General features: G+C 46.8%; 1 protein-coding gene across 1 annotated transcript in view; it reads right to left on the reverse strand.

Moving 5' to 3' along the window:
• HYDIN (HYDIN axonemal central pair apparatus protein) overlaps nucleotides 1-26499 on the reverse strand; it is a 181490-nt gene that overhangs the window by 87688 nt on the left and 67303 nt on the right. The window contains exons 12-17 of the mRNA XM_068956343.1: nucleotides 24771-24838; nucleotides 21211-21446; nucleotides 19120-19220; nucleotides 17387-17522; nucleotides 16333-16497; nucleotides 12048-12200 (exon numbers count right to left, since the gene is read on the reverse strand). Of these exons, the coding sequence (XP_068812444.1) occupies nucleotides 12048-12200; nucleotides 16333-16497; nucleotides 17387-17522; nucleotides 19120-19220; nucleotides 21211-21446; nucleotides 24771-24838 (859 nt within the window). The remainder of the gene's footprint in view (nucleotides 1-12047; nucleotides 12201-16332; nucleotides 16498-17386; nucleotides 17523-19119; nucleotides 19221-21210; nucleotides 21447-24770; nucleotides 24839-26499) is intronic.

Consider the following 26499-nt stretch of genomic DNA (forward strand, 5'->3'; position numbering starts at 1 on the left):
GGGATCTCATATTCCCCCAGTGAACGTTCTTATATTCCCTTTGAGGTCTGACTAGTTACCATTTTGTTTTCTACACCCATGATGTTTCCTAGCCTTGCGTAGGGAGAAGCAGCAGTGCTCAAAAAGCAGCCTGAACACAGAGGGCATGCAGCTAGATTGGAAGATGGCAACCAGAGCTGCAGCCCCACTTGACCTGCTTGTCCAGAGAGACTATGGTTACCATAGCGGACCTCCTGAAACTCCATCAAAAAAATCACCACCAAATGCACTCTCATCCCAAAAATGATAACCAGTTACACGCGCACAACCACAAGCAGGTAGAAAAGAGAAGACTGACCTCACCACACATCGTCCCACCCACCCTCTCCCATTTTTCCTGCTTTCCTTGTGGAGCTGATCACTAGACTAGAGGGATCCACTGGGCTGCAATGAGCCAAAGGCTCTCCAGAGAGCACATTCATACCAAGGCAGTGGGTGTTAGCTTTTCATTGACATTAACGTACAACTTTTCCTCTGATTCATGCAGACATAAGGTAGCTAGCTTGAAAAGGAGATCTGATAGCTTTGCTCCAGAGGTGAATCTGCAAGTCTGCTACCTGACAGAGCTAATTTATCAAAGCCTGGCAATAAGCCAGGCAGTAAATTGCACCCAAGAAACTTATCACAGAGGAATAATGATAGGCTGTCTAGATGCAGCCAGAGTTTGAATTTCCTAGCGTTATCCAGTGCAGACCCACCATGTCCTGGCAGGCCAGCAACTGACTCCGGAGGACTAAGATTTGCATCCTGTCCTCATTCCTTTGGTTAGCATTTGGTGTGGGTCCAAGGGGCAGCATAATGTATCACCGAACAGAGACCTGCCAAGACCAAGAGGTTCTGCCAGGCCAGATTCGCTCAGGTTTCTAGGTCAGCTCTGCCAACACTGATCCAGGCTGATTCCCAGAGACGGGAAATCTCCTGGAGCTGGAAGAGGTCACCACCTCCTTTTCCTGCTCTGTGGACTGTAGAGGTTGAGAGAAGGCCACAATCACTTGGTCAGAAGACCGTCATGACCTGACTGCCTGGGGACACAGTGGGTTTCATTGCTGGATTCCCTATAACCCTCCAGGTGAGTCTTCAACTGTTCACAAAAAAAAAAGTGTCCCAAGTCACCATGCATTCTCCATAAGGATTACTCTTGCATAAGACTGAGGTTAAATATGTGCAGAGAGCAGCAAATTACCTGCTCACAACTGAGCATGGGGAAATGCCACGCTGACAGCACTCAGTTGTTCACCACGCAAAGCGGCTGGTTCAGTATTGCGATCAGACCAAGAACCTGGGCTCTGCTGCGAGACCAGGAGCTTTGCTGTACCTTGGATCCTCCAGCTGAAGAGAGGATTAAAAAAAAGCCTCTTTCCTCTGTAAAGGGTTTGGAAGCAATTGGTCTATGGAAAAAACACCGCTTAGGAGACCGAGTAATATCTGACTTCTGATGACATCCCTGCTACTTGCTTATCCCTGAATGCTCTGTGAAATGACGCAATAGCTGCATGCATACAATAGACAAAGATGGCGGCTATTTTTGTCTCTGTAGGAGCTTGCATTATTGGGCATCAGAGTCGCTGAGTGCTAGTCAATGGTTGGGATGAAACATTTAATCAAGAAACTCAATACAGAGATCATTAGCTTCTCCCAGGACAGACTTGCATTGTGAATAAAAGCTGCCAAAATCTGGTTATAATGAACACCAGCATGACCCTCTGACATGGATGGCAACCCTTAAGGAATGACTGGGGAGCCACCATACTCACTTCTCTTGAAGCAGCTTAAAGCTAGTTAATTAGAAGCATCTGGTCATTCTGGCCTTGCACAAGCAAAATAGGAAGCAGAACTCCATAGTCAAAATGCAGCTGTATTTCTTACCCTGCCATATGTCTAGTGACAGAGCATTCACATTGTGTTGGGCTGACCCATCGTTCCTTGTGGATGCTTCAAATGAAGAGGGAATAAATTCCCATTCTACATCAGCTGTGCACAGAGCTCTGACCCAGGTATTTTAGCAGTCTCAAGGGGGGGGCACTGGGAGCCTCTCTCAGGGCCCCAGAGGCAGTGCCAAGAATTCAAAACACATGGATAACAGTACCTGCTAAACATAAGCACCTTGAGCAGATGGACAGCTCCAGAGTAGCTGCAGGACCATCCCTTCCATCAGCCATTTTTTAAGACCAGTCAACTGAGCAGGGATGAGGCTGATGTTTTATTAGGGCCAAATAGGATCTCAGCTAGGCAGGAAAACTGCCAAGAAAACATCAGGGGTACTGTTTTCTGGCTACAGGTGCATAAGGAAAGCAACCCTGAAACAGTGCCTCCAGGAACTCAGTATTGTCTAGGTAACAGGTGAGGTGCTGTTGAAAGTATCCCTACATACATATAATTGTACATACCATGTTTTTCCACCACATAAAGCCCTAGAATTTTAACCAGGAATATCATCTTTCTAAAATCAGAGACATCTAGTGTAAAAAGGAAACTGCTTGCTCCATTCAAAAAATCAAATTCAGGAGTTTGTCTCCAAAATTTTAGAAATGCCATGGTAAAAGGGCATTCCTGCACTGGAACGACACAGACATGAGCCAGGAACGACACTGCAGAACCGGTACTGCTGACTCAAAAGGATCTTCAAGTCCTCCAAGGGAAAAATGGCAGAAGGAACCATCACATCATGTTAGACCTGTAGCAGAGAGCACCTTCCACTGCCATAGCTCCTTACAGCTATGCTACAGAAAAGCCTCTCTGGCTCCATGAAGCAACAACGTATTCCGCTCACTGCAAGCAGGGGAATGGGAGGAAGAAAAGGGAAGTGGAAGTGGGTCCACAAACTGGATCTGACAATACCAGAAGACCACTGAACTGCACCAAGAGGCCAAGCAGGAGGCTGTAGATCGGGGTGTGAGGCTGGTTATCTGTTCTTATAGACAATTAGCCCGCTGCTGCCACCTCAGCAGCAGCACCTTCATGTCAAAAGCACGGGGAGAAACCTCTGGCACGGAGCATTACCTCCGGTGGTTTCTGAGGATTTACTACCTTGGCTTCCACTCTGCCTGGAAAGAACAGCACAGGGAAAGGAGATGAACTGCTTTAGTTTAGCCTCTGCCCTAGTGCATGATCAAGGGGATGTGTTACAAAGGCAGAGCATCTAAAGCTAGTAAAAATCAAAATTAATACGTGGAACTCACTGCCACTGACAATGGATGCTAATTTGTCGTTCTTGGTACAGCTAATAGCACACTGCTCTGTGAGAAACAGAGCCAATGAAGCTTGACTCCATCTGTGTCCTCTGCCCATAGCTCACCCCGCCAGATCCTGCCTGCCCTCCCCACTGGGCAGGAGAGATGCACGCGGCAGCTCTGTCAGCACTGCGCGTGTTCTGGTTAGCCAGCAAGCACAGCTCGGCTGGCTGCTGCCAAGCATAGCATTTAATAACCAAATTCTTCCCGCCTTTCCTTTGAGAAAAGCACTCATTTGAGCCACTGTCCCTTGTAGGAACAGTCACCTTTAAGACTTTGACCTTTTAATTTGGTTGATAGCGGCCAGTGAGTGCAGGAAAGACCGTGACAGACAGTCAGCACTAGTTTCCTTAGGTGAGCAGGGATGACAATCTCTTCCATTACTGGAAGACAACAATTTTGAAAGGGCATAAATTTATCCAATGAGACACCTACTATCTCATGTCATAAGAACTTCTCCCTGTGGCCAGGTTTTGTGCACTTTTCACAATGTCTCCTTCTCCAAATCTCTGCTCCCCTTTTAAAAAGCCACAAGCCCTTGGCCCAAGCCCATGCTACACATACCCTAGGAAGGACACAACTTTCCACCCTCCTCAGCAAGTTTTGGTACAACCAATTGCCAGGAGACAGGTTACCAGGTCGGGCTGTCCACTGCTGTGACCGGGGAGAGCAGCCTCTGTGGTATAACCTGTGCCTATGCACTTCATGAAATTTTTCCTGCATGAGACTGGAAGTTCCCAGCTTTGACCCCTGTTCGTGCCTGATGCTACGTGTCGCCAGACACGGCGTCCTACCCAGAACCATTCCCTTCTGCAAGCCTGGATCCCAAGCTAGGCATAATTCAGCAAATTGGTACTGCCTTACTAGCAAAACACAACCTTTAAAAGCTGAACAAAAAGGCGAAGTCTAAGGTGAGGTTTCAGAGCACCCTGCATCACGAGGGTCTGCTGTGACAGCTCTGGAAAGAGTTAAGTCTATGATCTTATCCTCTAAATCTCTGCTCACCTTCTAAAGGACCACATACTTCAGGGCCCAGGCCAGGGCTGCCCATACCCTGGAAAGCCAAATTTAACACTCATTTCCAAACAGCACTGCAGGTATCTTTGACTACAAATGTTTGAAGGACACAGCCCTGTCTGCTTGTGTTGCACTAAGAACAAACACCAATGAGCTGGCTAATTATTCAGATGCCTGGGAGGGGGAAAGAAAAAAAAAAAGTAATTTACTGTACATTTGCAAACAACCCACTTGCCAATTCAAATCTGCTCCAACTTCAGTGAGAACAGTTGGAGAGAGCTAAGAACAACACGGACACTCTTCAAAGCCTTCCCTCCCTGCAGCCTGCACAATTCGCCCAAATGTTAACAAAATCTTCAATCAACCAGAACACACAGCAGAATCACTAAAGCAGCATCCATTTATCTGCGCTGTTTCTACGTTTATCTCTGTGTTTTGCTCTCTATCCATATGGTCATTTCTTTATTAAAGGGAATCATGGGAAAACCTTGAGATAATAAGGGGGGAATTAGTAAATGAAACTGCTGCAGTAATGAGGAGAGAAGCAAGTATGTGCCTAGGAACTGCATGTTCTCACCTCACTCGCTCTCAATTCGACTAGAAGCCTTTATATGCTGCTCTGAAAAAAATTAGTGATTTTGCTCCTGTGAACTTCAGTTAAAAGCTAACTGGTTATGGCCTTTTTTCCCCTTTCTTTAAACAAACAAAACTTGGTTCCTTCTGCAATATCAACTCCAGTTGGATCTCCAGGCAGTTCACTCTCCTGGCCATCAACTCTCTCTCCAAAGGACACATCTCCTTCAGAGGTGGCTTCTAGCCTGACCTGCTCATCAAATGGCTTCAAAGCACAGCTAGGTCTGAACGCTGGAATGTCCTCAAGCAGCTGGGTCAAGAGACATGGCTGGAAGGGCTCCTCCTGCCATGTGGGGAGTATGAAAACCCCCTGGGATATGCCCTGGGGCAGCGAGCTGGGGCATCCCCCTGGCTATTTGGAAACCTAAGGGCAATGAGCTGCTTCAGGGCAGTGCCCCGGATGAGGAAGGTTGAAGATCAGGTCAAAGGAGACAGGACCCCAAATTAGGAGGCAAAGCACCATCATTAGGAGAGGAAATCCCAAGAAAGGTTTTCTCTCTCCTCCCCAATTATAAGGCGCTACAAAGCCAACATTTGCCACCCTACAGCGGCTCAAAATAGACCCAGCAGGGTGGTTATACAGGGAGAAGAAAGCTTCCGCTGATTAACGAATTACATGCTAGGCTGGTCTTTTCTGATCGCACAGGCGTGATGTACAAGCACCTTCCGTGATGCCAAGAGATGTCATGATTAATAACTGACTAAAAGATCCCTGAGAAGACAGAGGGACAAAAGACAAGTAGCAAATGATCAAAGAGACTCTTTTCTAACACATCTCTGCCTTCCTGCAGCAAGAGCTAACACTTCCACTAATCGATACTACTGTTTTGCACTTGTCAATACAGTAAAATCATCAGACACTTAAGGAAGCAGGAAAAGATGATGACAGTAGCAGAAAGGAGGAAAAACAGCCACCTTTTTCAGCAGGTTCACATCATTCTCCCAGCAAAGCTGCAACAGCTCCTTCATGTTGACCTATTCCTCCAGCATTTTTATCTAAGGCGGGGAGGGGGGGGGAGATAATCCTCCCCCTTTCTTTTAACAGTCCAGACTGTCTGGCAGCTGACAAGATCATCATCATCAGACAGGTACAGGATTTGATGGATAGAGATGGGTTGACACACTGGTCCCATGGGGCACAGACCTGCAGACATCCTGGCAAGCAGGGAGCGATAAGCAAATAGAGAACTACAGTATGATGCCCTGTGCTCCACTTCAAACCCAAAGAAAAGCCCCATTGCTGTCCCTATGGCCTTGTGAAGCAAGGGCAGGAGAAAATGAAGTTACTACCTACAAATTGCACTAGTTCAGCCCTTCCTATCACTACCTTATGTTTCACACTTTGCCACCCCAGCTTTCCTTTGGATGCTCAATTGCTGTGTGGTAACTAAATCAGCTGGCAGTTGCTATCAGCAGCATTACAGAGGGAGGGAATCACAGGATCCATCCTGTGATCCATCTCCCCACACCACTGGTGCGGAACTGTCCTGTCAAAACAAGGAACACAAGCCAGTCAATGTCTCTGATATCACAGAATCGTTTAGGTTGGAAGGGACCTCTGGAGATCATCTAGTCCAACCTCCTTGCTCAAGCAGGGTCCTCTACAGCATATTGCCCAGGATCGCATCCAGGCCAGTTTTGAATATCTCCAGCGAAGGAGACTCCACTACCTCTCTGGGCAACCTCTTCCAGTGCTCTGTCACCCTCACAGTCTAGAAGTTTTTTCTCAGGTTTAGGTGGAACTTCCTGTGGTTCAGTTTCTGCCCGTTGCCTCTTGTCCTGTCGCTGGGCACCACGGAGAAGAGACTGGCCTCATCCTCTCGACAAACCCCCTTCACATGCTTGTACACATTGATGAGATCACCTCTCAGTCTTCTCTTCTCCAGGCTAAACAGGCCCAGCTCTCTCAGCCTTTCTTCAGAGGAGAGATGCTCCAGTCCCCTCATCACCTTCGTAGCCCTCCGCCGGACTCTCTCCAGTAGCGCCATGTCTCTCTTGTACTGGGGAGCCCAGTACAAATATCCTAAGTACAAGTATCCTAAACTGCAGGGTTATAACCACTTCCCCGCCACAGTCAGGGCTCCGGTCACTCCTCCAGCTTGCAGAGCAGCCCCGCCGGGGACACAGGAGCATGCAGACTTGGCACTGGAGCAGTACGGACAGGACGTTGAGACCCAGCGCAGACAGCGTCAGGACTCAGCAGCTACAGCTGCACTATGTTGAGCAGACTTTCTCATCTCAGGCCAGCCACACCTCCAACATTTCCACATCTCCAACATGTGCATTACGCAAGTTCTTACTTTGTCTGGGTGATTTCCCCCCTGCCTGTAACCTTGTCTAAACACGTGTTTGCTGTACTGCTGACAGCCTCTACTCTTAGCCATGTCCCCCCAAATTGATGGTATTTCTGAAACAAACATGGATTTAACTCAGGAAAAACCCGAACTGTTCAGTGCAATCAATCCAAGTTTTGCTAAACGCTGGTGCCATTCGAGCCTTGCTTCCCAGCTGGTCAGAGGGAGTCGCGGAGCTCAGCGTCGCACCTGAGGGCAGTGACAGCCTGGTGCTAAGCAGCTTTTTGGCTGGAGTTCATCCTGCAGGAAGAAGCTCGGTTTATTGGTTTCGTCCAGCTTCCCACACCCCGTCAGTGTAAGCTGCAGTCTCATGCAGAAGCAGTGCACCACTTCTCCGTCTCACACCACTCTTTTCCTCCCATTCCCTACCCTTTTTACGCAGGTTCCTTTGTTTTATTCATCAGCGTCAACGTTTCTAGGGAGTCGTGGGGCGACTGCATAAGTACACGCAGTTTGCAAAATTATCTCTCAGCAGCCGGTAGCAAGATCCCTGATCTCCTGGCAGCGAGCTGTTTGAAGTCCAGTAAACAGCCTCAGCAGCTCTGCCTCTAACACGCATGGCAAAGGGAAGCAGGAAAGGGCTTTTGTTCTGTGGATAAATCAGGAGCTCCAACTCATTTGCAGAAAGCTTTAAGTTCACTTCCTAGGGATCACAGAATTAACCTCAGCCCACTGCCTCTTCCTCTTTGCTCTGGGTGCTCCAGGAAAAGCAGCAAGTATGGAAATGGCAGGGGCAAATCCCAGATGCTACCAAGATCATCATTTCAGGACTGCCCTCAGTGCTGAGGACTGCTTGATCCTTTGCTACTAGTGGTAACCTGACATGCTCCTAATATATCCTCCAAAGCTTGCAGGAGGTAAGAGGCATATGAACCCAGGTGCAGCAAAGACTCTTCATTTGGGAGGGGTGGGGGAGGTGCAAGATCCTCTTCTTTACACTCTGCATGCAGGCAATCCTCTAACATCAGGGTGAATGCGAAGCTTCATCTTTCAGGAATCTCTAAGTATCTGCTGGCAAAGCAACTTGGCCTACTTGGGGTGTCTGGCCAGGGCTCCACCCCAGACAGACAGAGACGATGTGACCCATTGGCACGCACAGATCCTGCCCTCCTCGGCAGCCACACTCTGCTGGGAAGCCAGCTTATATAGGGGGTACCCAAGGGAGAAAATGCCTCCCATCCATCAGACCACTGGATATGGAGCAACTGAAGACAGCAGAAATGTAAAACTTGGGCATATTTCTGCTGTCTTGTGGGGAATAAAATATGCTATGGGGACCACTCTCTACTCATCCTCCCCAAGGCCTTGCGCACTCAGTCCTTGGCATACCTCTAGAGAGGGTACCCTGGCAGACCAGGGCTGACCTGTCCCTGAGAAAAAACAGTAGCCCCAGGCCATTACTGAGGGATGGTCTGCATCTCTGTAGTCAAGATCAGGCTGCTCTGATCTGTCTAAAAAGGGAACAGTAGCAACTTTACAGGAGTTTGTGGAAACTAGGTCTGTGCTCAGAAGAATTAATACAATTAAAGAAGAATAGCAGGAGGCAGAGAGGACAGAAAGGGAAAACAATCTGTGCAATCACTTCCGAGAAGCCCATCTCAGAACCCAGTTTCCTGTGTGCCAATGTACCAATGCAGCATGTGTCTTATAGGTATGTACATACACACACGTGTGCAAAAAAAAACCAACAGACCACAGGCATTCACAGTCTCATATTTTCAAACTAGTATTTTAGCACAGAGAGGATCTGCCTGCCAGCCAAGACAAGTGATGCAGCATCCCATGCTAAGCCTCCAGTCAAAGTTCTCCATGCTCCTCCCGAGCTCTTCCAGACCTCAACAAGAGGACAACACTGCCTCTTGTGCTCAGATCCACAGCAGTTCTTCCATACTGTTAGCTTTGTGCAGCCAGCAACCACTTTGGAGAAAGGCCCACAATAACCATTCCCTATAGGCGGCCAGAGCTGCCTGATCTCAATGTACAGCTTTGAAGTTAGGGGTTTTTTTGTTTGTATTGTTTTTTTTAATTTCAGTCTGACTTGCCTCTCTTCCTGGTGGGGACACATGAGCTGTCCGGCTCCTCTGGGACACTAATGTGCAGTTGCAGCAGAGCCGCGCATCATTCTGGCACAGAGATGCTCAGTGCTGCTCCCAACAATTCACCCAGCGTAGGGGGTACATAGCCATCCACATTGCAGCATTTTCCTTTTCAGTTTTGAACTAGACCACCTACCTTTTACTCGCCCTATTGTCACCCCTTAATCTAATCTCATTCAGTTTGTTGAGCTGCCAGTCAGTGCATTATAACATTGCTGACCCAATGCTCTTGTGAAAATTTCAATCAATACCTCTTTCTTTCAAGTGTGACTGTGATCTATAAGCCTAACTACAAATACACTAAGTTTCAAGATTAGCCATCAAATGGGAGACAAGGAAATCACAGCTCATTGCTCAGCAGCAATCTCCAAGCGGAAAATCCAAGCAGCAGCTCTGGCATCTCAGGAAATGCAAAACTTTTGTGCAGAAGCACGAGTGAATGAAGGACGCTAAAGTCACCCACCAGCGAGGCTAAGGGACAAGCTTGAGCTGCTTCTGCACCCCATGGACATGTATGGTTCACCCTGGCACCCAAAAGCCCTTGAAATTTTAGCTCCAAAGTTATTCAAGTCCTCTCTCCTCCCTGCCAATAAACTGCCAGGCAGCCTAAGGCAGCAGCACCTGCTTTTCGCAAAAGGCAGAGCTCCAACTGAGGCAGCAAAACAGCAAAGTAGGCTGCTGCAGAGGGCAAGAGCAGCTTGATTACATCTCACATACAGCATTGCCGCTCCCGTCAGACAGACTGAATATCACAGTGTTGAGGAGTCCCTACCTGAAGAGTCCCTGTGTAAATGACTGATCAAGCAGGTTCCCAGCACCTGCTTTGTTGGGCATCTCCATGACCCAAGCCCCTGTGCTGAGCCGTCCTGAGAAGCTGAGATGCTGACCATGGGGTTAAATGATTCTTGGGGGGGGGGGGGGTCATAGAGCCCAAGCAGGGGGACTACGTATCAGTGGAGCTCATCTTTAGCACAAGAAAAGGGATTGTCCCTGAACCACTTTGTTGTATTGTTCTATTTATTGATGTGCCACAACACTTGCAGAAATTGCAATGAACCAGGGTAGGATTTATCACCCAATTCCATAAATTAGGGGGCGGAGGGAATGGAGAGGCAGATACAAGAGCTCTGCAAGCCCCACTGGGGTAAACTGCAAGCTGCCCCGGGACAGGAAGGAAGGCATTACATTGGGACAGCAGGACCTAAACGTGGCTCTGTGCGCCAGTCATGGGTACAAACTGTATCAAAACAGCACACAAAAACCAACACTTAAAACCCCACGGCACCCACCCTGGGGGGCTTTCTCTCTGCAGAGATGGAAAGCAGATTTTTGTGCTGGAGTTAGAGCAAACTACCCTGGGAATCCTTCACTCAGAGGTTACATTTATCCACCTGCGCACAGAAAATGGAGGAAGACAGCTGGAAAACGAGCAAAAGAGACAGGGAAATTCAGCTCCTCTCCTCCTCAGCTCAAAAGCCTGAGCCTGTGCTCTCACACTGCCCGATGCTTTATCCATGGCAGCGGCCAAGCCTGTGTCTGTAGTACTGGCTCTAGGTTAACCAGCCTCAGAGGTTCAGCCTGCCTAACACAGACAAGCTCAACCCTCTTCTGGGCCCCCTGTTTCCAGCCCCCTCAAATCTCCCCTCCAGCTCTGCCCAGCAGGCAACTGGGATAAATTTCGTTGAAGAACAGGGCTAAGGATGGGGCTTGGGCTCTTATCACAACCCCCTGCTTTCCGTGGTTAGGACAGCAGAAAAGGCTCGAAAAGCAAGGCCTCAAATGCTCCAGGTTCACAAAAGACATCTCTCATTGAAAAAGCAACAAGGAAAAACAGCGCCTGACGCAGGGAGACAGCAAAAATGGCATCAATTCACACAGCCACCTGCCCCCAGATGCTGAGTAAACAGAGGGCAAGGGGCAGCGTGGTACGCACCCCAGCTGCAGCATGTAACCCCTTCCCAGCCACATCCACCTCACTCTCCATGCCCTGCGAGCAGGCCGACTCTTCTGCTACAAGGCAGTCCATCAGCCGATGCAGCCTCTAAATTAAATTGCCTTTTTCCGCAGCTAATCTCCAGAGATGCTCTGCAATGCTACAGAGTCCACAGACCCATACCTCACTCTCAATCAGTCCCAGCTGGCATTTCTTAGAAATAAAAGCTTTTTTTTTTTTTTTTTTTTTGAGTGTAAAAACCAGTGTGACCCCCCCCAGTAGGTGTGAAGTTCACCTCATCTCAAGCAGTTTAAGGACAGATCCCATTCTCTAGCTTACACGTTAACAAGAGTTTGAGGAGTGAAGGGCAAACCAGATGTAGACAGAATACGGAAACTGCAGAAACCCACATCCTTTCAGGAACCAAGGGCCACAGGGTTCTTTTGCTCTCATAGAGCTCCAAAAACTTAACTAACAGAGCTAAATAACTTACCCAAAATAAAGGAAAAGTAGATAAAGATGATCCAGAGTCACATCTGCTCACACATCTATGCAAATTCTCTTCTTTATCAGAGGGTACCCAACTAAAACTGCACACAGAACCAGAACTCACCGTGCTGCATTATAAGGGAGCATTTTGCTTTCTCTCTGAGATAATCATACGGAAATACTGTATATAAAATCAGGTCACAGGCTGCTACAGACTAGTCACATTTTGTTTGAAAATAGCCCCACATATACTTACCATCTGTGCCCAGAATGATGCAGGGATGACAGTTTGATTGGAGAGGTGGAGTGTCCGGGAAACATCTCGTAGCACTTGGATACTGCCAAAATCGATCTTATTTGGATGCACATAGACAACTGGGCCTTCTCCAGTGCTCACTAAATGAATCTTCTGCTCGAGAAAGCAGGTGGAAAGGACCAAAAAAGCAAAGAAGGTTAAAAAAAATTAGATCATTCTCAGGGTACTTTTAGACTGAGCTACAGCTGTTTGAAGCTTTTGGTGTTTAATACTGATACAGAAGACCTGGAGAAAGCCCAGGATCTAGAGTGATCTCAGCTGAAAGACATAAGCTCAGAACAGCATCATCAAGGAATAAACAAATCCAGCTTCCCACGCTTCTCACTTTCTTCACACTTGCATTCACACTTCCTCCACACTTTCACTTCTTCCTCTACCCTGTGCCCACTCCCACACCTTTTACTGCTCAGTCTTGCCCCAAACTATCCCCTCTGGCTTCTGCTGTTGCACAGCCACACTTGGAGAGGAACTCCACAAAAGTCAAAGCTACACCTGTGAAAACAAGCACAAGTCAGAAGCAAAGCAGGCTCCTCAGAGTAGAGATCATGCAAGTCAGTTGACTCTGAAGAGTACTTTATGTGTATTTGTAGTGCTAGATGAATAAGAGGCATTAATAATTAACTACATCCGTCAAACTTTATTTTTCTCTTTTGACAATCTGAGGCCCTAAGATTTCATTCTTGCAGCGCTGGAGCAGATTCAGCCATAGGAGGAATGTGGATCCCTTTGCTAAATCATCTTCTCACATCATTAAAAACAATGAGAACTTACCCAGTCTTGGTGGATTTCATTAGACCCAAACATCCAACATACAAACAGGACTTGAATGCATAAAACCTCTGACACCAATAAACTACTGTATGCTTCACTGGAGGGCACAGAGTACGATTTAACCACAAGAAACCCCAGCCTCTGTGATGGGAACTCTTTAATGATGTCTGACTCAAGGAAACAGCATTGACAGCTGTCAAAACTACTAGTCCCACTCAGCCACAAGGAGCATCATCCATAAATACTGGTGTCTCTGCAGGACATTACTGTGTGCAAATAAAAGAGCCTAACAAATCATGTACCAAGGGCGGTACCTCTAGAATAACAAGCTGAAGCCATCCATGATGATGGACCTTTTAGCCCTCAAGGAGGAAGAAGGTACAGAGAGCTGGTGTCTCAGTGACCTTGCCCACAACCTCTTCCTGGGAAGGAAGAGCTGGGGAGAAGGGGAGCTGGAAGAAAGAGTGGTGCCTCACCAGCCGGCTTTACCTCTGAGCAGTAGCAAAACCAGAGGAGCAAAGGCAGGGCAGAACCCTTCCGAGATGAGCAGACTAATGAGCCAGTACTGCCGAGCTGCCATCCCACCCAGCAGCACTCTGCAGGATGTCCAGGCTACCTGCAAGCCCATATGGGTTCAACTACAGTGCGTATTATAACATGGCACAGCCTCAGCAAGGAAAAGCCTCACTAAAAAAACCCAAAAACTTAAAAGCCTTCATCCACAGTCTTCTTGAAAGGAGAAAGAAAAATCCCACTTAACATTTGCAGGCAATGTGTTACACAGAGAAAGGGAGTAAAAGGAAACATCAACTTTGACATCAGTAATGTTGCAACACACACAAGAACAGCCTTGCTGGCTTTGTTGAAAGCTACGTCACTTCATATTTGATCATTTGGGAATGAAGAGCATCTGTCCCTTGGCAGCCAGCTGTGATTCGAGCGACCACCTATTTTGATAGCAGCCAGCTGCCAAATCCACTGCCTGTGGCATGCATTAGGCTGATTTACCAGAGGTAAACCTTGTGCCATGTTTTACCAGCTCCTTAATGCAGGAGATTATAAATAGCAAATTGAAGCTGGCATGCAGTCACTTGCAAACAAAATACCAAGCAACAGACCCACGACACAGACACAACTAGGATGAAAGATCTGTAAAAGATTTCACCCTAAAAGTCTATAAAGACTTGATCTCAACAGCAGAAGGCACAACCTAAGTCAACAGGAGCAAGCTCATATTTTTGTTTTATTGGGATATATTGCAGTGACTCCACTGAGGTCAACAGATTTATACCACTTGACCGATATGGCAAGAATTTACCTGCGGTACAGGATGTATAACAAGACAGTTAGCTGTCCTTCTAGCCCAGAAAGCTCTGGATGAGGGAACTACCAAGGAACTACTGAAGCCATACCCAAATTGCAGAGCAGTCCTATCGAAAATGCAAACTTAGCACCTAGCCTGGCAGCAAGAAATTCACGTATATGCTGTCTATATGCCCAGCAAGGTTTCTGAGCGCTCACTGGGTGCTAGCAGCAACTGAGCGTAAACGCTGCACATTAAGGATTGACTTAATGGGCACACAGATGAGTTCAGTCTTCTGCTATTCATTTCTTTAGAGACTGTTAGGATTGTCCAGTTGAAATGTTCTCCCTCTAACATGTCAATCTTTAGCCCAATCTCCAAAAAAAAAAAAAAAAAAGATTGTTAAGATAAGGCGAAGGCTGAAACTACAATTTGTTAACCCAAGGGTAAAAGCTTTACAAGAGCACTGTATTTAAAAAACAAACAAACCAACATTTAAACAACTGGGTTATTCTAGAGGGGAGAAACCCTCCTTTTAAGGGAAGTACGCCTTACATTTATGAGCAACTCCTTTGTCAAACTTCAGGCTTAACTGCAAAATTCTCCCTCCTGCATTGCCTGGTCTTCCTGTTCAGTGGTTTACATTCAGATCCACAAAGGCCCAGGTTGAGATGTTCAGTGCTGTCCAGGGGATTTAGCAGCATCTTTTCCATTCATTTTAATGAATGCTTAAACCCCTTGGACTGCTTTCAAAATGCCAACCTTCCCTCTGTTACGGAAAGCTTAAGGTTCCCAGCAATCCTCTGACATCCTATTTCATGCTCAGAGAGACGACAAGACATTTTAACGTAGCTACTTCAAAAGTTAATATCATTTTAGATTAAAGTTTAATTAACTAAACTTGCTCTAGAACTCAGCTAGATGAAGCCAACACACAATATCACTCTTCTGCCTATGTTTTGTTGTTACTGGTGTTGTTGTGTTTGCCTGAACGTAAGCAACATCTTTTAGGAGGCTTTAGTTCCAGAACGCTTTGCCCTATCCAACTCAAGTTTGGTAGAAAAAAAAGACTCTCTGTGCTCTGAATGCAGGCTGTGTGGAGACTCGCACGTTTTTGGTTTTGGCTTTCGGCAGAGAAATATCACAGAAACTTCTCAGACGTGATGGGCCTGACTTTCAGAAAAGCTTAAATCTGGTCTTGCTCAGAACATCACTTTGGCAAATGTTTCTTAAATATTGCTTGCTTTAGCGGGATTCAGGCATGTTCCTGCATCGCTCCTGAACTGAAATTTTAATGAAGCAGCAGTGGCTACTCATCTAATATCACAGCAGAGTGAGAGATTCAGGGACTGTTTTGCATTTTGGACTGGGCCTATTATCCTTTATCACATATCCACGAGAACATGCACTGTCACACATTTTGATCACCACATGTCAAAGAGGAAATTATCTTTCTTCTTCCCTAGGCATTAGCTGTTGCTTATGCCATGAATGTTGGACTCCTTCATTCACACCAGTCATCATATCTGACAGTCTTTCTGGAATCATCCTGGTTATGGCTGGTTCTGATACAATGAGTTTTACAGTTAAACTGTTGAGTGGGATTTTTCAAAAATTTCAGAGGCGGAGTTTGGTGCTTTATCCCGTTGACTTTTTTTAGCTGCTTGGGAAACTCTGCCATTGTGGCTTCACCATTTCCTTGAATGGTCCTTTGAACCAGAACTATAGAAAAAGATGTATAGAAAGGTCCAGTTGACCTTTCCTGAATAAAAGAAATAAATGTTGTAAATTCATCTTGGAAGACCCAGACTGGTGAAATGCAGAGTTCCTGCTACTTCCTCTGCTTCAAGTAGAAACAAACAGTCCTCAGCATATAGCAGCATCTGGCCCCTACCCATGTTCTCTCCCCCTTACCTGATTCTTTCCAGACCGTATTACTGATTCAGCAGCGCACGTGGCCAAGAAACATCCAGTTTCTCTCACTAGTGAAGCAGCAGGCAGGAATATTTGCAGTCCTGCCGCACAAGCCATTATCATTCCAGCTCTTGTTTCCACAGAAAGAATCCTTGGCATTAGCAACCCTCCCAGTTCACACTACGCCCTGCCAAAACCAGTCACACAGACAACAGGCATGTTTCCTCTGGGACTCACCAAAGGGGATCCTTCACTCCCAAAAACCGCGATGTGAGCGACTGTGTCCTGCTCTCCCGTCACTTGGGCTTCCAGCATAAATGGGACCGCCACTGAGCTGCGAGGCTGGATAATCCCACAAGGCAGGGGACTGAAGTACCACACAGCAGCAGCATCCTTGTGCTCCTGTAAGGGACAGACCAAATGCAGCTTCAGAATGACCTTTGGGGAAAACTCTAAACTCCTTGACATTTACACCAACAACAATTCAACACACATTTTAAAATAATTCCTAAGGGAAAGCAGAAAGATGCAAAGTTAGATGCAAAACTTCCATGCATTTGACGTTCTGAGGGAGTCCAAAAGCAGCTGTGGGGAAACACAGCTTCTATCCCACAGCTGAGGGTGCTCAGACTGCTCCATCCTCTGTTCTTGGTGGCTGTGGCGGGAAAAGCCGCAATCACCTTCAGCACCCTTGGGTGCTCTGGCTCCCAGGAGCTGCAGCCTGCATGCCATTTAACACCCCTGGGAACAGGAGGTATTCTCCCTTGTGATAAGAGGAGCTTAATTTCTCTCTGCAGTGCTTAACAAAGTCAAACAAGAGATGTCCCCCCATGTAACTCATATGGCTACTGAAACTCTCTCTGAGACTTCTTATCACCCCATGAATGACACAGAGCAGCTGTCAAAAGGCTGCACACTGTCCCCCTTTTACACCTCAGCATCCCCAGGAGCCAACCCTTCCCAGAGGCCTCTAGGAACTTTTGCCTCTTTCGCCTGGTAATTCCCTCTGTCAAAGAGTCAAGCTTTGCCAAAAAGCGCACTGTACCCATAACTGCCCACTCCTGCGCTGGGAGACTCTGTGGCAGCTTTTTGTGAATTCCCTTGCACAAAAGCAAGGACTAGAATATAAACTTCTTCAAGTCTAATGTAGATAGTTTTTTTGTTTTGTTTTGGTTTTTTTAGCAATAAGGATTTGGGCAACACTTTGGTGTCCATTATATTCCGGAAGGTTCCTATTCCCAGCAAACCCTACAGTAACGGGTGAGAAGAGGTGGCGGATGCAATGCCAAACCTGCGGAAGAACTCCATAGCAGCCTGGAAGATCACTGTCATTCACAAGAGTCAGTGTTTGCCGACAAGGGAATTTTAGAAAGCACCGTCCAAACTTCACAACGGGGTTGAGCACCCGCAGCGGAGGAACTATACATCTAGACAAAAAGACGACCAAAAGAGCATTAAAGATACCAAGAGAATGTAGAGTTTGTTTACTCCCTGAATAGGCTGAAATGAAGCAGAACACATTTGTCACTGTCAAATAGACATTTAATACCCCTACCGCAATAAATCATCTTTAACTTCTTTTTATTCACTTTTTAAATCAGCAGCCTCTCTTAAGGGAGTGACCAGCATGGCTCAGCATGGCAAAGGCTTGTCGGCATGGCTGAGTGCTAAAGTGAGGCACTGTGCCCCATCCTGGACAGCCTACTGGTGCTCAGAGCCGTCTTACAGACCCCTCGTCCCCAGCATGCTTGGGAGGACGCCTGTAACACCAGCTTCCTCCATGCTGAGCCCCTGAGGTGCATCTCAGCAGGGTGCAAGCTTTCTCCCAGGGAAATGGCCCTCACCACACCAGGCGAGGTTCAAGGGACATGACACTCCTGTGTCTCAATAAAAGCGACTCTTCTTCTTCCATAGAGCAGATGCCCTTGCCTGAAGATTCAGTCATTTGTCATAGCAATGGAGGGCATAACCCAGCACCTGCTTTACACAGTGAGCGATTGCCCATTCCTAGTTTCTATAGCTACCCTGCTCCCTCACCCCCATGGGTTCGCTGTCTGTTCCTTTTGCCCTTATTTATTTCATTTGTCAAAGCTGCAGCCCAGGCATTGACCAGACGACTCTGCCTTGGAGAGGCAGCAGCATCGCTGAACCCCTCTGCAACCGTGAGAGATCACCAAAGCACAGAGGTGATTTTTCCGGACATATAACCTCACAGAAAACCCAAAACCAGCCGGAGTGCTGGCACGAGCAGGCAGCACATCGCAAGACACTGAAAACTTATGAAAATAACATCCCTCTGGCTATTAAGCCCTCACAAATAATTAAATACATAGGGTTAACTGCATCCCTCTTGTAATTAAACTGACACCTCCTGCAGCACAACAGGATTGATTCTCTCTTTTAGCTGGCTGCAGCAAGAACAACTTTTGGCTTAAGTCTGAGAACATCAATGGTCAAAAGAACTGGAGGAAAGCAGAGAAACCTGAGTTCCTCTCTCATAACAGGGGAAAAATTTCCCTTCAATAAGACCTTGCTTTTATTTTTCCTTCACCACTTCTGCGACAGGCCTCTCCCCCATTTGCATGTGCCTTCATTAACCGAACCCAGCCCCATCTCTCAGCAGGCTGCCAGCTGTATCCCAAATGAGGATGAATGTTGCATTCTGGTCACAACCCAGTACAAGTTCAACGCTGGCAAGGGGAGGTGGCTCTTTGGCTAACAGTACAGGAAATCTGTTATACCTCAAGCATGGAAAAGCGGGCCAATAATGAATATAATTATGGTTCCCTTCAGAAAAACTCAGGGCCATTCCTGTACGTTGAGCACAGGGGCTTTTCGACATGTGCCGCTTTCAAAATGCTGCTGTTCCTGCATTCGATTTAATGCTAGCATCCAGCTAGGTAGAACAATCTCATTAAGTAGCTATTCTCGTTTGGAGCTGAACCCAGCAGTCTCTGTGCAAGGCAGCGCACTGGTGGCAGAGACACAACAAAGGAAGAGGAGCTGCAAGGGAAGTGCCAATACCTCGCTGTGAGGAGTAGCGCCAACACCTCCTTGCCAACACCGTCCACATCCACCACCAGTGCCAGCTCGTATTTTTTCACGGTATTGGAGCACAAGGTTACCTGGCAGAAGAGAAGAGCATCAGATGCTTTGTCACTCCCCAAAGCCATCCTCCACAGATGTGGAGTGCTGTAGCACTTGGGGATCACTGGGTGGACAAGGACTTTGCTCAGGGAAGTGTCACAGGCCCATACTATGCAGAACTCCCCCAAGGATTTGGGGACCTTACTGGTCTACAAAGCACTTCATTGCAGACAATTAAGGAAGCATTTTGGGAGCAAAGGGGTAAGGGACCAGAAAGCGATGTAGATGCTCCCTAGAGAATTCTCTTTAATGAAGTGATTCAGTTTTACCAACCCACATGGATGACAATAAGCGAAGAAAGACAGCTTAGAATAATTGCAGAATGGGAAATTAAACACAGACGGGCTTTGGAAGTTTATCAAGGACATGGCTCTCGCCATTAGCCTTGCTATTCGGGGCACAGATGCTCCCAGTCTCCTGAGACAGGAAGAGCCACGCTGCCACTGTGGGTTTCCACTGCACGAGGTGCAGACTCCATCTCAGAAAGCGCTACCCACTAGTCTCTGTGCCCGCAGTCATTTTGGCATGACACAAGTTGGGGAAGTCTTCTTGCCAGTTTGCCCAATACACCATCTCGTCTGTGCTTCCCACACAGCAAGGGCAACGCTTCCTGCCGCCAAACTTATTTGATAGCTTTTACTTGCTGCTCAGTACGAAAGCAAGTGTGCGGCTTCCATCTGTTTGGGGATGAGGTCACAGCTGAATAATACCTTAAAGTTTCCTGAAGATCAGAGATCACGCAGAGCTCTCAGTGGGAAAAGTTAGTCCCAAGCAAAAACATCTATAATCATCTCTCTCCTTTTTCTTTTATTTTTTTCTTTTTCTTTTAAAAAAGATTGACGAATGACAGATCTGAAATGCAGCAGACCAAACCTGGCTCTGTGTTACACAAGGGCTTTCACAGAGGGAATATCTGCAGGGAGCCACTCGACTGCCAGGAACGCCAATTCCAGCCGCATGTTCTATCAGTTGTAATAACTAAATCCTCCCGCCCAGGGTTTGCGTGTCCCCAACGTCATGCTCTGCTGGGCCAGGCAACCAGCCCAAGGGCCTCCCTGGCAAATTCTGCAGCCTGAGATGTTACAGCATAGAGCAAAACAAGAGTGCGCTACACAACACAACCCTGACCTCCCCCCCCCCCCCACCCCGAGTTGCCCTGCCTGCGGCAAGGCAGCTCAAGCCCTGACCCTCTGGTCCACATCCCATGATAAAGAAAGGGAGGATTTTGCCCTAACTCTTCTGCTGGTCCATGTATAGTACGGGGTCTCCGTGAGTAACAAAAGCCTCTGATAATCTCTGAATTGTTAAATACACCTAGCAGTTACCAGGGCATATGTAAATCAAATTAAAGCACAAATAGCTTTTCTCTTTGTATTCAGCACTGTTTTAAAACTAAGGGACCAACTTTTGCTTTTAACTACAACAGCACAGATCCAGAGGAAATCCATTGACTTTAACTGAATGATTTCAGCTTCACAATGGGAAGCCGAGACAAAACGTGGCCCAGCAGATGCTAGGCAGTTCACGGCCGCCACAGCTTTTGTTGTCCCCATTAGAGATCACTGCGGTGAATGTGACTTCCTCTGCTCAACAGGAGAGCGCAAACAAGCCTGGGAAGAAAAGATGACTCTTACTTTAAACAATGATATTTCTGTTTTCAGTGGCCACCTTCTGTCCTCTTTCTTCCTCTGCCCACTTTAAACCAAAGAAACTGCTCTGTGAAGCTCTCAAAATACATTAATGGCTTCTGTATTTGTCCATACTACACATGATCTTCAGCTTATGATTTTGGAAACAAAACCGTACTCCTTCAAAAATGTCCCAGTGACCCAGGTAACAAAAGCCTCACATTATTGTATACATCCTACTCGCATTAGGCTTAAATCCAGCAGTGCTAAAACCCTCCAATAAATCAATGAAACTTCAGCTCCACCTGCTGAGATACGCATAGCTAGAGTTTGCCCATACCTGGATGTCCAGGAGTCCCTGGGAGCGGACGGTTCCCCTGCAGGGTGTTATGGTAAATTCTGTTGGCTTGACATGACCTCGAACTCCTCTTCTCCAGGATGGCCTGGTGTCATCTGAGATCTGAGCAAAACTGCTAACACTGGGTTCTCCAGGGCCATCCCCAGGGATGCGAAGGGTGAAAGTCATGGGTACCAAGGATGTGTTATTGAGGCAACAGGATAAGGTGCATGGAAAGCCTATGAAAATGACACAAATGTCAATTTCTGCATAAATTATCCCTCGATTACTAGTGTGAATATTCCATTATGATAAAAACTGTGCTTGGAATTTTAGCTCTTTTCAATCTGAATTACAACTAATTGAGAAGCTAAGCGAGTAATTAACCCTCGCTTGGTTTCCTTTTCCATTGATCCCAGAGTGCTTCGCTGAGAACTTTCACTCTTAGTGATGTCTTACTGAGCACCAGAGGTTTTTATTTCTTTAACTGTGAGGAGCTGTTCCCCTGCCCTCCCCTCAACCAGCACCAAGTATTACTCATGTATTAGTGTACATCCAGAAAGACCATAATAGGTTTATTCTGAAAATTTAGCCAATAAAATCCAAGTTCTGCCATCCTTGCTCAAGCTGAATACTACCTTAACTCAAAGAGCAGAGACAAAGTTTTGAATATATAAAAACAGTGTATTGATATTGGGTAGAATCTGTGGTGAAAGAAAGGAAAGATGAAATTGGGAACTACAGCAACATGCAAAACACCCTGTAAGCCAGCTTCTCCTGACCCTGTCACAAAATTGTGATCAAATTCCACTCAACTTAATTACAAGTATAAGTAGATCATTTGCGTTCAGTATGATCAACGATGTCAAACCGTCTTCCTGTTGCCCACTGAAAACCGTAACCAAGGCCATCTGAACCTGAAGACGATGTTTCTACTGAGTGGTTCTGCCTGTGCTGCCACGCTGCTGCCTATTAATGTTCTTGCATATACAATATACTCATTGCATATGCTTCTCTGTGCTCTGCCAGCATCCCGGTCTGAAGGACATAAGCAAGGTTCCTCTAGTTAATCACTGCAAGCGGAACACTCCTAACAGTGTTTCCTCTTGACTGCAAATTGAGGTTTATAATATTAAAGCATAGTAATTAAAAATGCTAGCTCAGCCTGATCAAACCTTTTTTTCCCCTATCACTAATCCACCACAGTTGGATTAGCTATAGGGATTAAAATTGGCCTATAAAAAGCAGAAACAGTACCTGCTGGTAGGGGTAAAGATCTTGGTGCCTGGGCAAAGAATGACTCAGAATATGAGAACAGCCCTAGTGGGTCAGACCAACGGCCCCCTACCCGATTTCCTAACTCGGAAGGTGACCGACAGCAGATGTTTTCTGGTCTTCTCCTCCCTCTGATCACCCTTGTTCTTCTCTACCTTTCAAAGGTCTACTTTCAGCTCCTGGAGATGAGCGTGTCCCCAGACACAAACGTCTGCCCAACTGCTGTCAAATGGCTTGCAGTCTGAGCTGGGGCAGCAAATAATACCACCCCATTCATTGGTTTTCAGAACCTAACAGTGACAGTGACTTGAAAAACCATTTTCTGCCTTGTGCTGGTCAGAAAACTGCTGCTATTCCTCTATGACACAGAGCTAACTGTACAGCTGGGTCAGTTGCTGCCACATAGGCACCAAGCGACATCTTAGATGTGCCACAGGCATAGACGTGTGGGGCTGGAAAAACATAATACAGATCTCATGGGACACATGGGCCCTTCTGGAGGAAGGGCTGGAGGCAAGGCTGAATCTGTAAGGCATCTTCTATTTCGGGGCAACCAGACTTAGAGCATGACAACTTGTAGCCCACTCACAGGAGGCGAGTCTGATGTTAGCTTAGAAGTTAGCAGGAAATGTGTCTCACCTTGTCTAACAAGTGAGCACATCACATCCACACTGCAATCTGGCTTTGATTACTACCAAAGGCTTAAGCTTTCCAGTATGCGTCAGTGATACAACCACAGATGGCAGGGATGTTCCATCTTTCTGCTGAGATAGGCCCATAGCTTTGACTCCCAACACGCTCTTGCTTGGCTGGCCAGCCCTGAGAGAAGGGCCGGTCCCTCACAGCCTGGTTACAAAACGTTATTTGAATACAGATGAGGAAGAAAAATCAACCTGAGACACAGAATGCAATTCACCCATCACCGTTAACAGCGACGGGTGCCCACCTCCAGCAATTACTCTAGCAATCTAGCAGGGAGGCAGGAGGTACACAAAAAGGACAGGGAAAGACTTCACAGAACACCAAATGAGGCCAAAGTTGCCAGACACAGACAACAGTTAGCAGCACAGTTAAAAAGAAAAAAAAAAAGGCAAAAGTCTGCCTCTTCTGGCTCAAAGAGCCTTATTAAAGAAATCAGATTAAATAGGATGAAGCTTGTATTACACAACCATATTTCTTGTTTTTAGTGGGAGCTGTCTGGTGTGTTTCTTGTTGTTTTATTTATTCAAAAGGAAATAAAAGTGAAACAGTGGTGATGTAGGGAGAGAAGGAAACTGCTCAGGAAAGGCAATGAGTTTTCTTTAAAAGTCCATGAACAGCATGAAAACACAGAGGCATCTCCTGGGTGCAGAATGATAATGGCCCTTCAATCAATCCACAATTGATTTCACATTTAAACTTTAGATCATCTCAGTAAAAAGCCTGATTCTCCATCTCAGTCTCACAAAAGAATTTGTATTTCAATGGAGATGCTCTGAATGCTCAGACACAGGCTATGTCAGCAGAGCTCGGCTTTTAGCGGGGAAGGAGAAGGATCCTCTAGGAGTCTCTAAGGATAACAGTGCCTGCTGCAGAACTATTGCTTGGGTACATTACCTGGTATGTGACAATGAGGTGCCTTCACAGCACAAATTAACTTCTCATATTAAAGGACAGCTGGGTAAACTGCGTGCTTACCTTGCAACACAAACATCTACCCAGAAGAGCTCTAGGCTAGTACAGTTGAAATTCCTTTATCTTGTTGCCCCATTCCCTAGGCCCTTCTGGGACAAGGACATTCACAGTCATTCTGCTGCCAAGGATTAGGAGCCTTGGGTTAAATAGACTATGAGGGACGCTATGAAACACTGACCTTCAATTCCTTCTGTCATGATGGTCTTCACCTTCTCAAAACAATAGTGAAGGACAAAGTGCTCTCAGCACTAGCTCCACCATGATTTTATTTCCAGAACTCTCTGTGGCACAGTGCAAACTGGTGGGAATCACCAATACAAGCTGTTTAGTCATAAACCTTCTCCATCACCTAAAACCTTTAAACCTTTTGGACACTGCTGTGCTGGAGGTCTGCTCTTGCACAAAACCCAGTGTCTCCGTGTTTCAGGTCAGGAGCTCTGTTCAATGACTGCGTGTGCGGCATTTATGGCAAAAATATCATCTAAGCAACCAGCAGTCCTACTTTTAACACTCTGAAGCCTGCTACGGAGGAACACCAGTGATGGATGTTCTTATGCTGAAATGCTCCATTTTGGCAATCCACAGCCAGTGGACCAAGCTCAGTGCATACTCACCAAAAGAGACATCACCAAAATGAAGGGAAGGTACATTGAAGTGAAAAGTCGGTCCGATGACACAGCCCCTATGAGGACAAAAACAAGCAGGGGAAGCACTGGTTTGGTTAAGGAGGAGTGCACAGTGTTTAGTTCCCATTATTGCGCAGATGGATAAAAGCTGGTCTCAGAACCACTGCAGGCTTCAATCAACACATCACCCTTGCACTCAGCACAGCATCAGTGTGGACAGGAGACAACCTCAGCAAAGGAATCGACAGCTGTTAGCAGCGATGTGCCGTCTCTAGCCCCGTCATCAGCAATTCCTCTCTCCCTTGTTGAGGACAGTGAGATACAACAGTTTCACTCATCCCTGCCTTTTTCTCGCAGCACCAAATGGCGCAGAGCTCCCCTAACCCAGCAGCGCCACAGGAGAGTGATGTGATTCATGGTGCCATGTCTGGCAGGGCGTCAGGGGGTCAGCTGGCTTGCTGAAGGACCCTGGACAAGTCATGGCTCTGTGACTCAGTTTCCCCACCTGTAAAATGAGGACCCAGAGGCATATATACAAAAATACAGGAATTATTACTGCAACTAGCTTTCCCAGCTGCAGGTTCCCTGTTGCAGTATTTCTTAATTGGAAGTTGTGTTTCCATGGAGCATATGAACATTTTTCCCTCAGGGGATCTTGATCTATGCAACAAATACCCATGCAGGATTTTGAGGCATAAATCCAGGGGAGCCCAAAACTCCCATTGACCACCACCTGAAGAGCAAGAGTTCTACATAGTAGGCAGTCTTATGGAGAAATACGGCGTCCACAATTTCCAACATCACTTTCCAACCCCAAAGGAACAAGCACCTTGCAGATTGGTGACTGAGTAAAGAAAAAAAAAAAAATCACCTACAGCTTGGGCATCTTTTGAATGCAGCTGGAACGCATATGGTTAAAAAGCACTCAGAAAAACCTTGTGTAGCTCCAACCCAACTCTAATTCTCAATTCTTGGAGCTGAATCTGGTCCTGAGAATAAGCCAGGCAGCAAAGCCCTGCTTCTGACGAAGTTCCCTCTCCAAGGAGCTCACATCACCAGACCTGACCTCCCCAACCCAAACAGCTTGCTTTGGATGGAGCAAAGGGAACAGGCATGCTTTCTGCCACAGCACCTGCCAGATGACGATGGAAAGCCACCTCCAAACCAGCCTTGACTGGGGATCACACTGGGAAAATGCCAAAGATGTGCTTTGCCAGACAAATGGGGAAATGACTGCTATTTCTGCTGAGTGCACCATAGCTGTGCTCAAATAAGTTAGACCTGAACGACTGCCCAGAAGGCTCAGGCAAGGAGCCAACTCAGAACTCAGTGCACAACAGCTGATAACAGTAGAGCTTGCAAGAAACAAGGGAAAAAGCAGTGGTTTTGGCAACAACTGTGCCTTACAGTAGGATCAATTAACGCACATGAGAAGGGAGAGCAGCGTCCTTGCAGAGCCCGAAGAAAAACACAAGGTAGGAGAGGAATCACTTGAGCTCTCATCTCCACTCCTTCCTTTGCACCAAACTCCAGTGCGGTGTCCCATCATCCAGCTCTCCTCCAGTGAAAACAACTGAGAGCTTCTCTCCATGGAGGACTGAATTCAACTCACAAAGCCTCCTGAAGTAGGCTAAGCCTGAGCTGGTGGGTGGACATCTCAGGGGAATTTGAAGACAAACAGCTTGAGTTATGGGGCTAGAGAATGAGAGGTTCCAGC

The sequence above is a fragment of the Struthio camelus genome, chromosome 10 (genome assembly GCF_040807025.1).
Source record: "Struthio camelus isolate bStrCam1 chromosome 10, bStrCam1.hap1, whole genome shotgun sequence".
NCBI classification, from domain to species: Eukaryota; Metazoa; Chordata; class Aves; order Struthioniformes; family Struthionidae; genus Struthio; species Struthio camelus.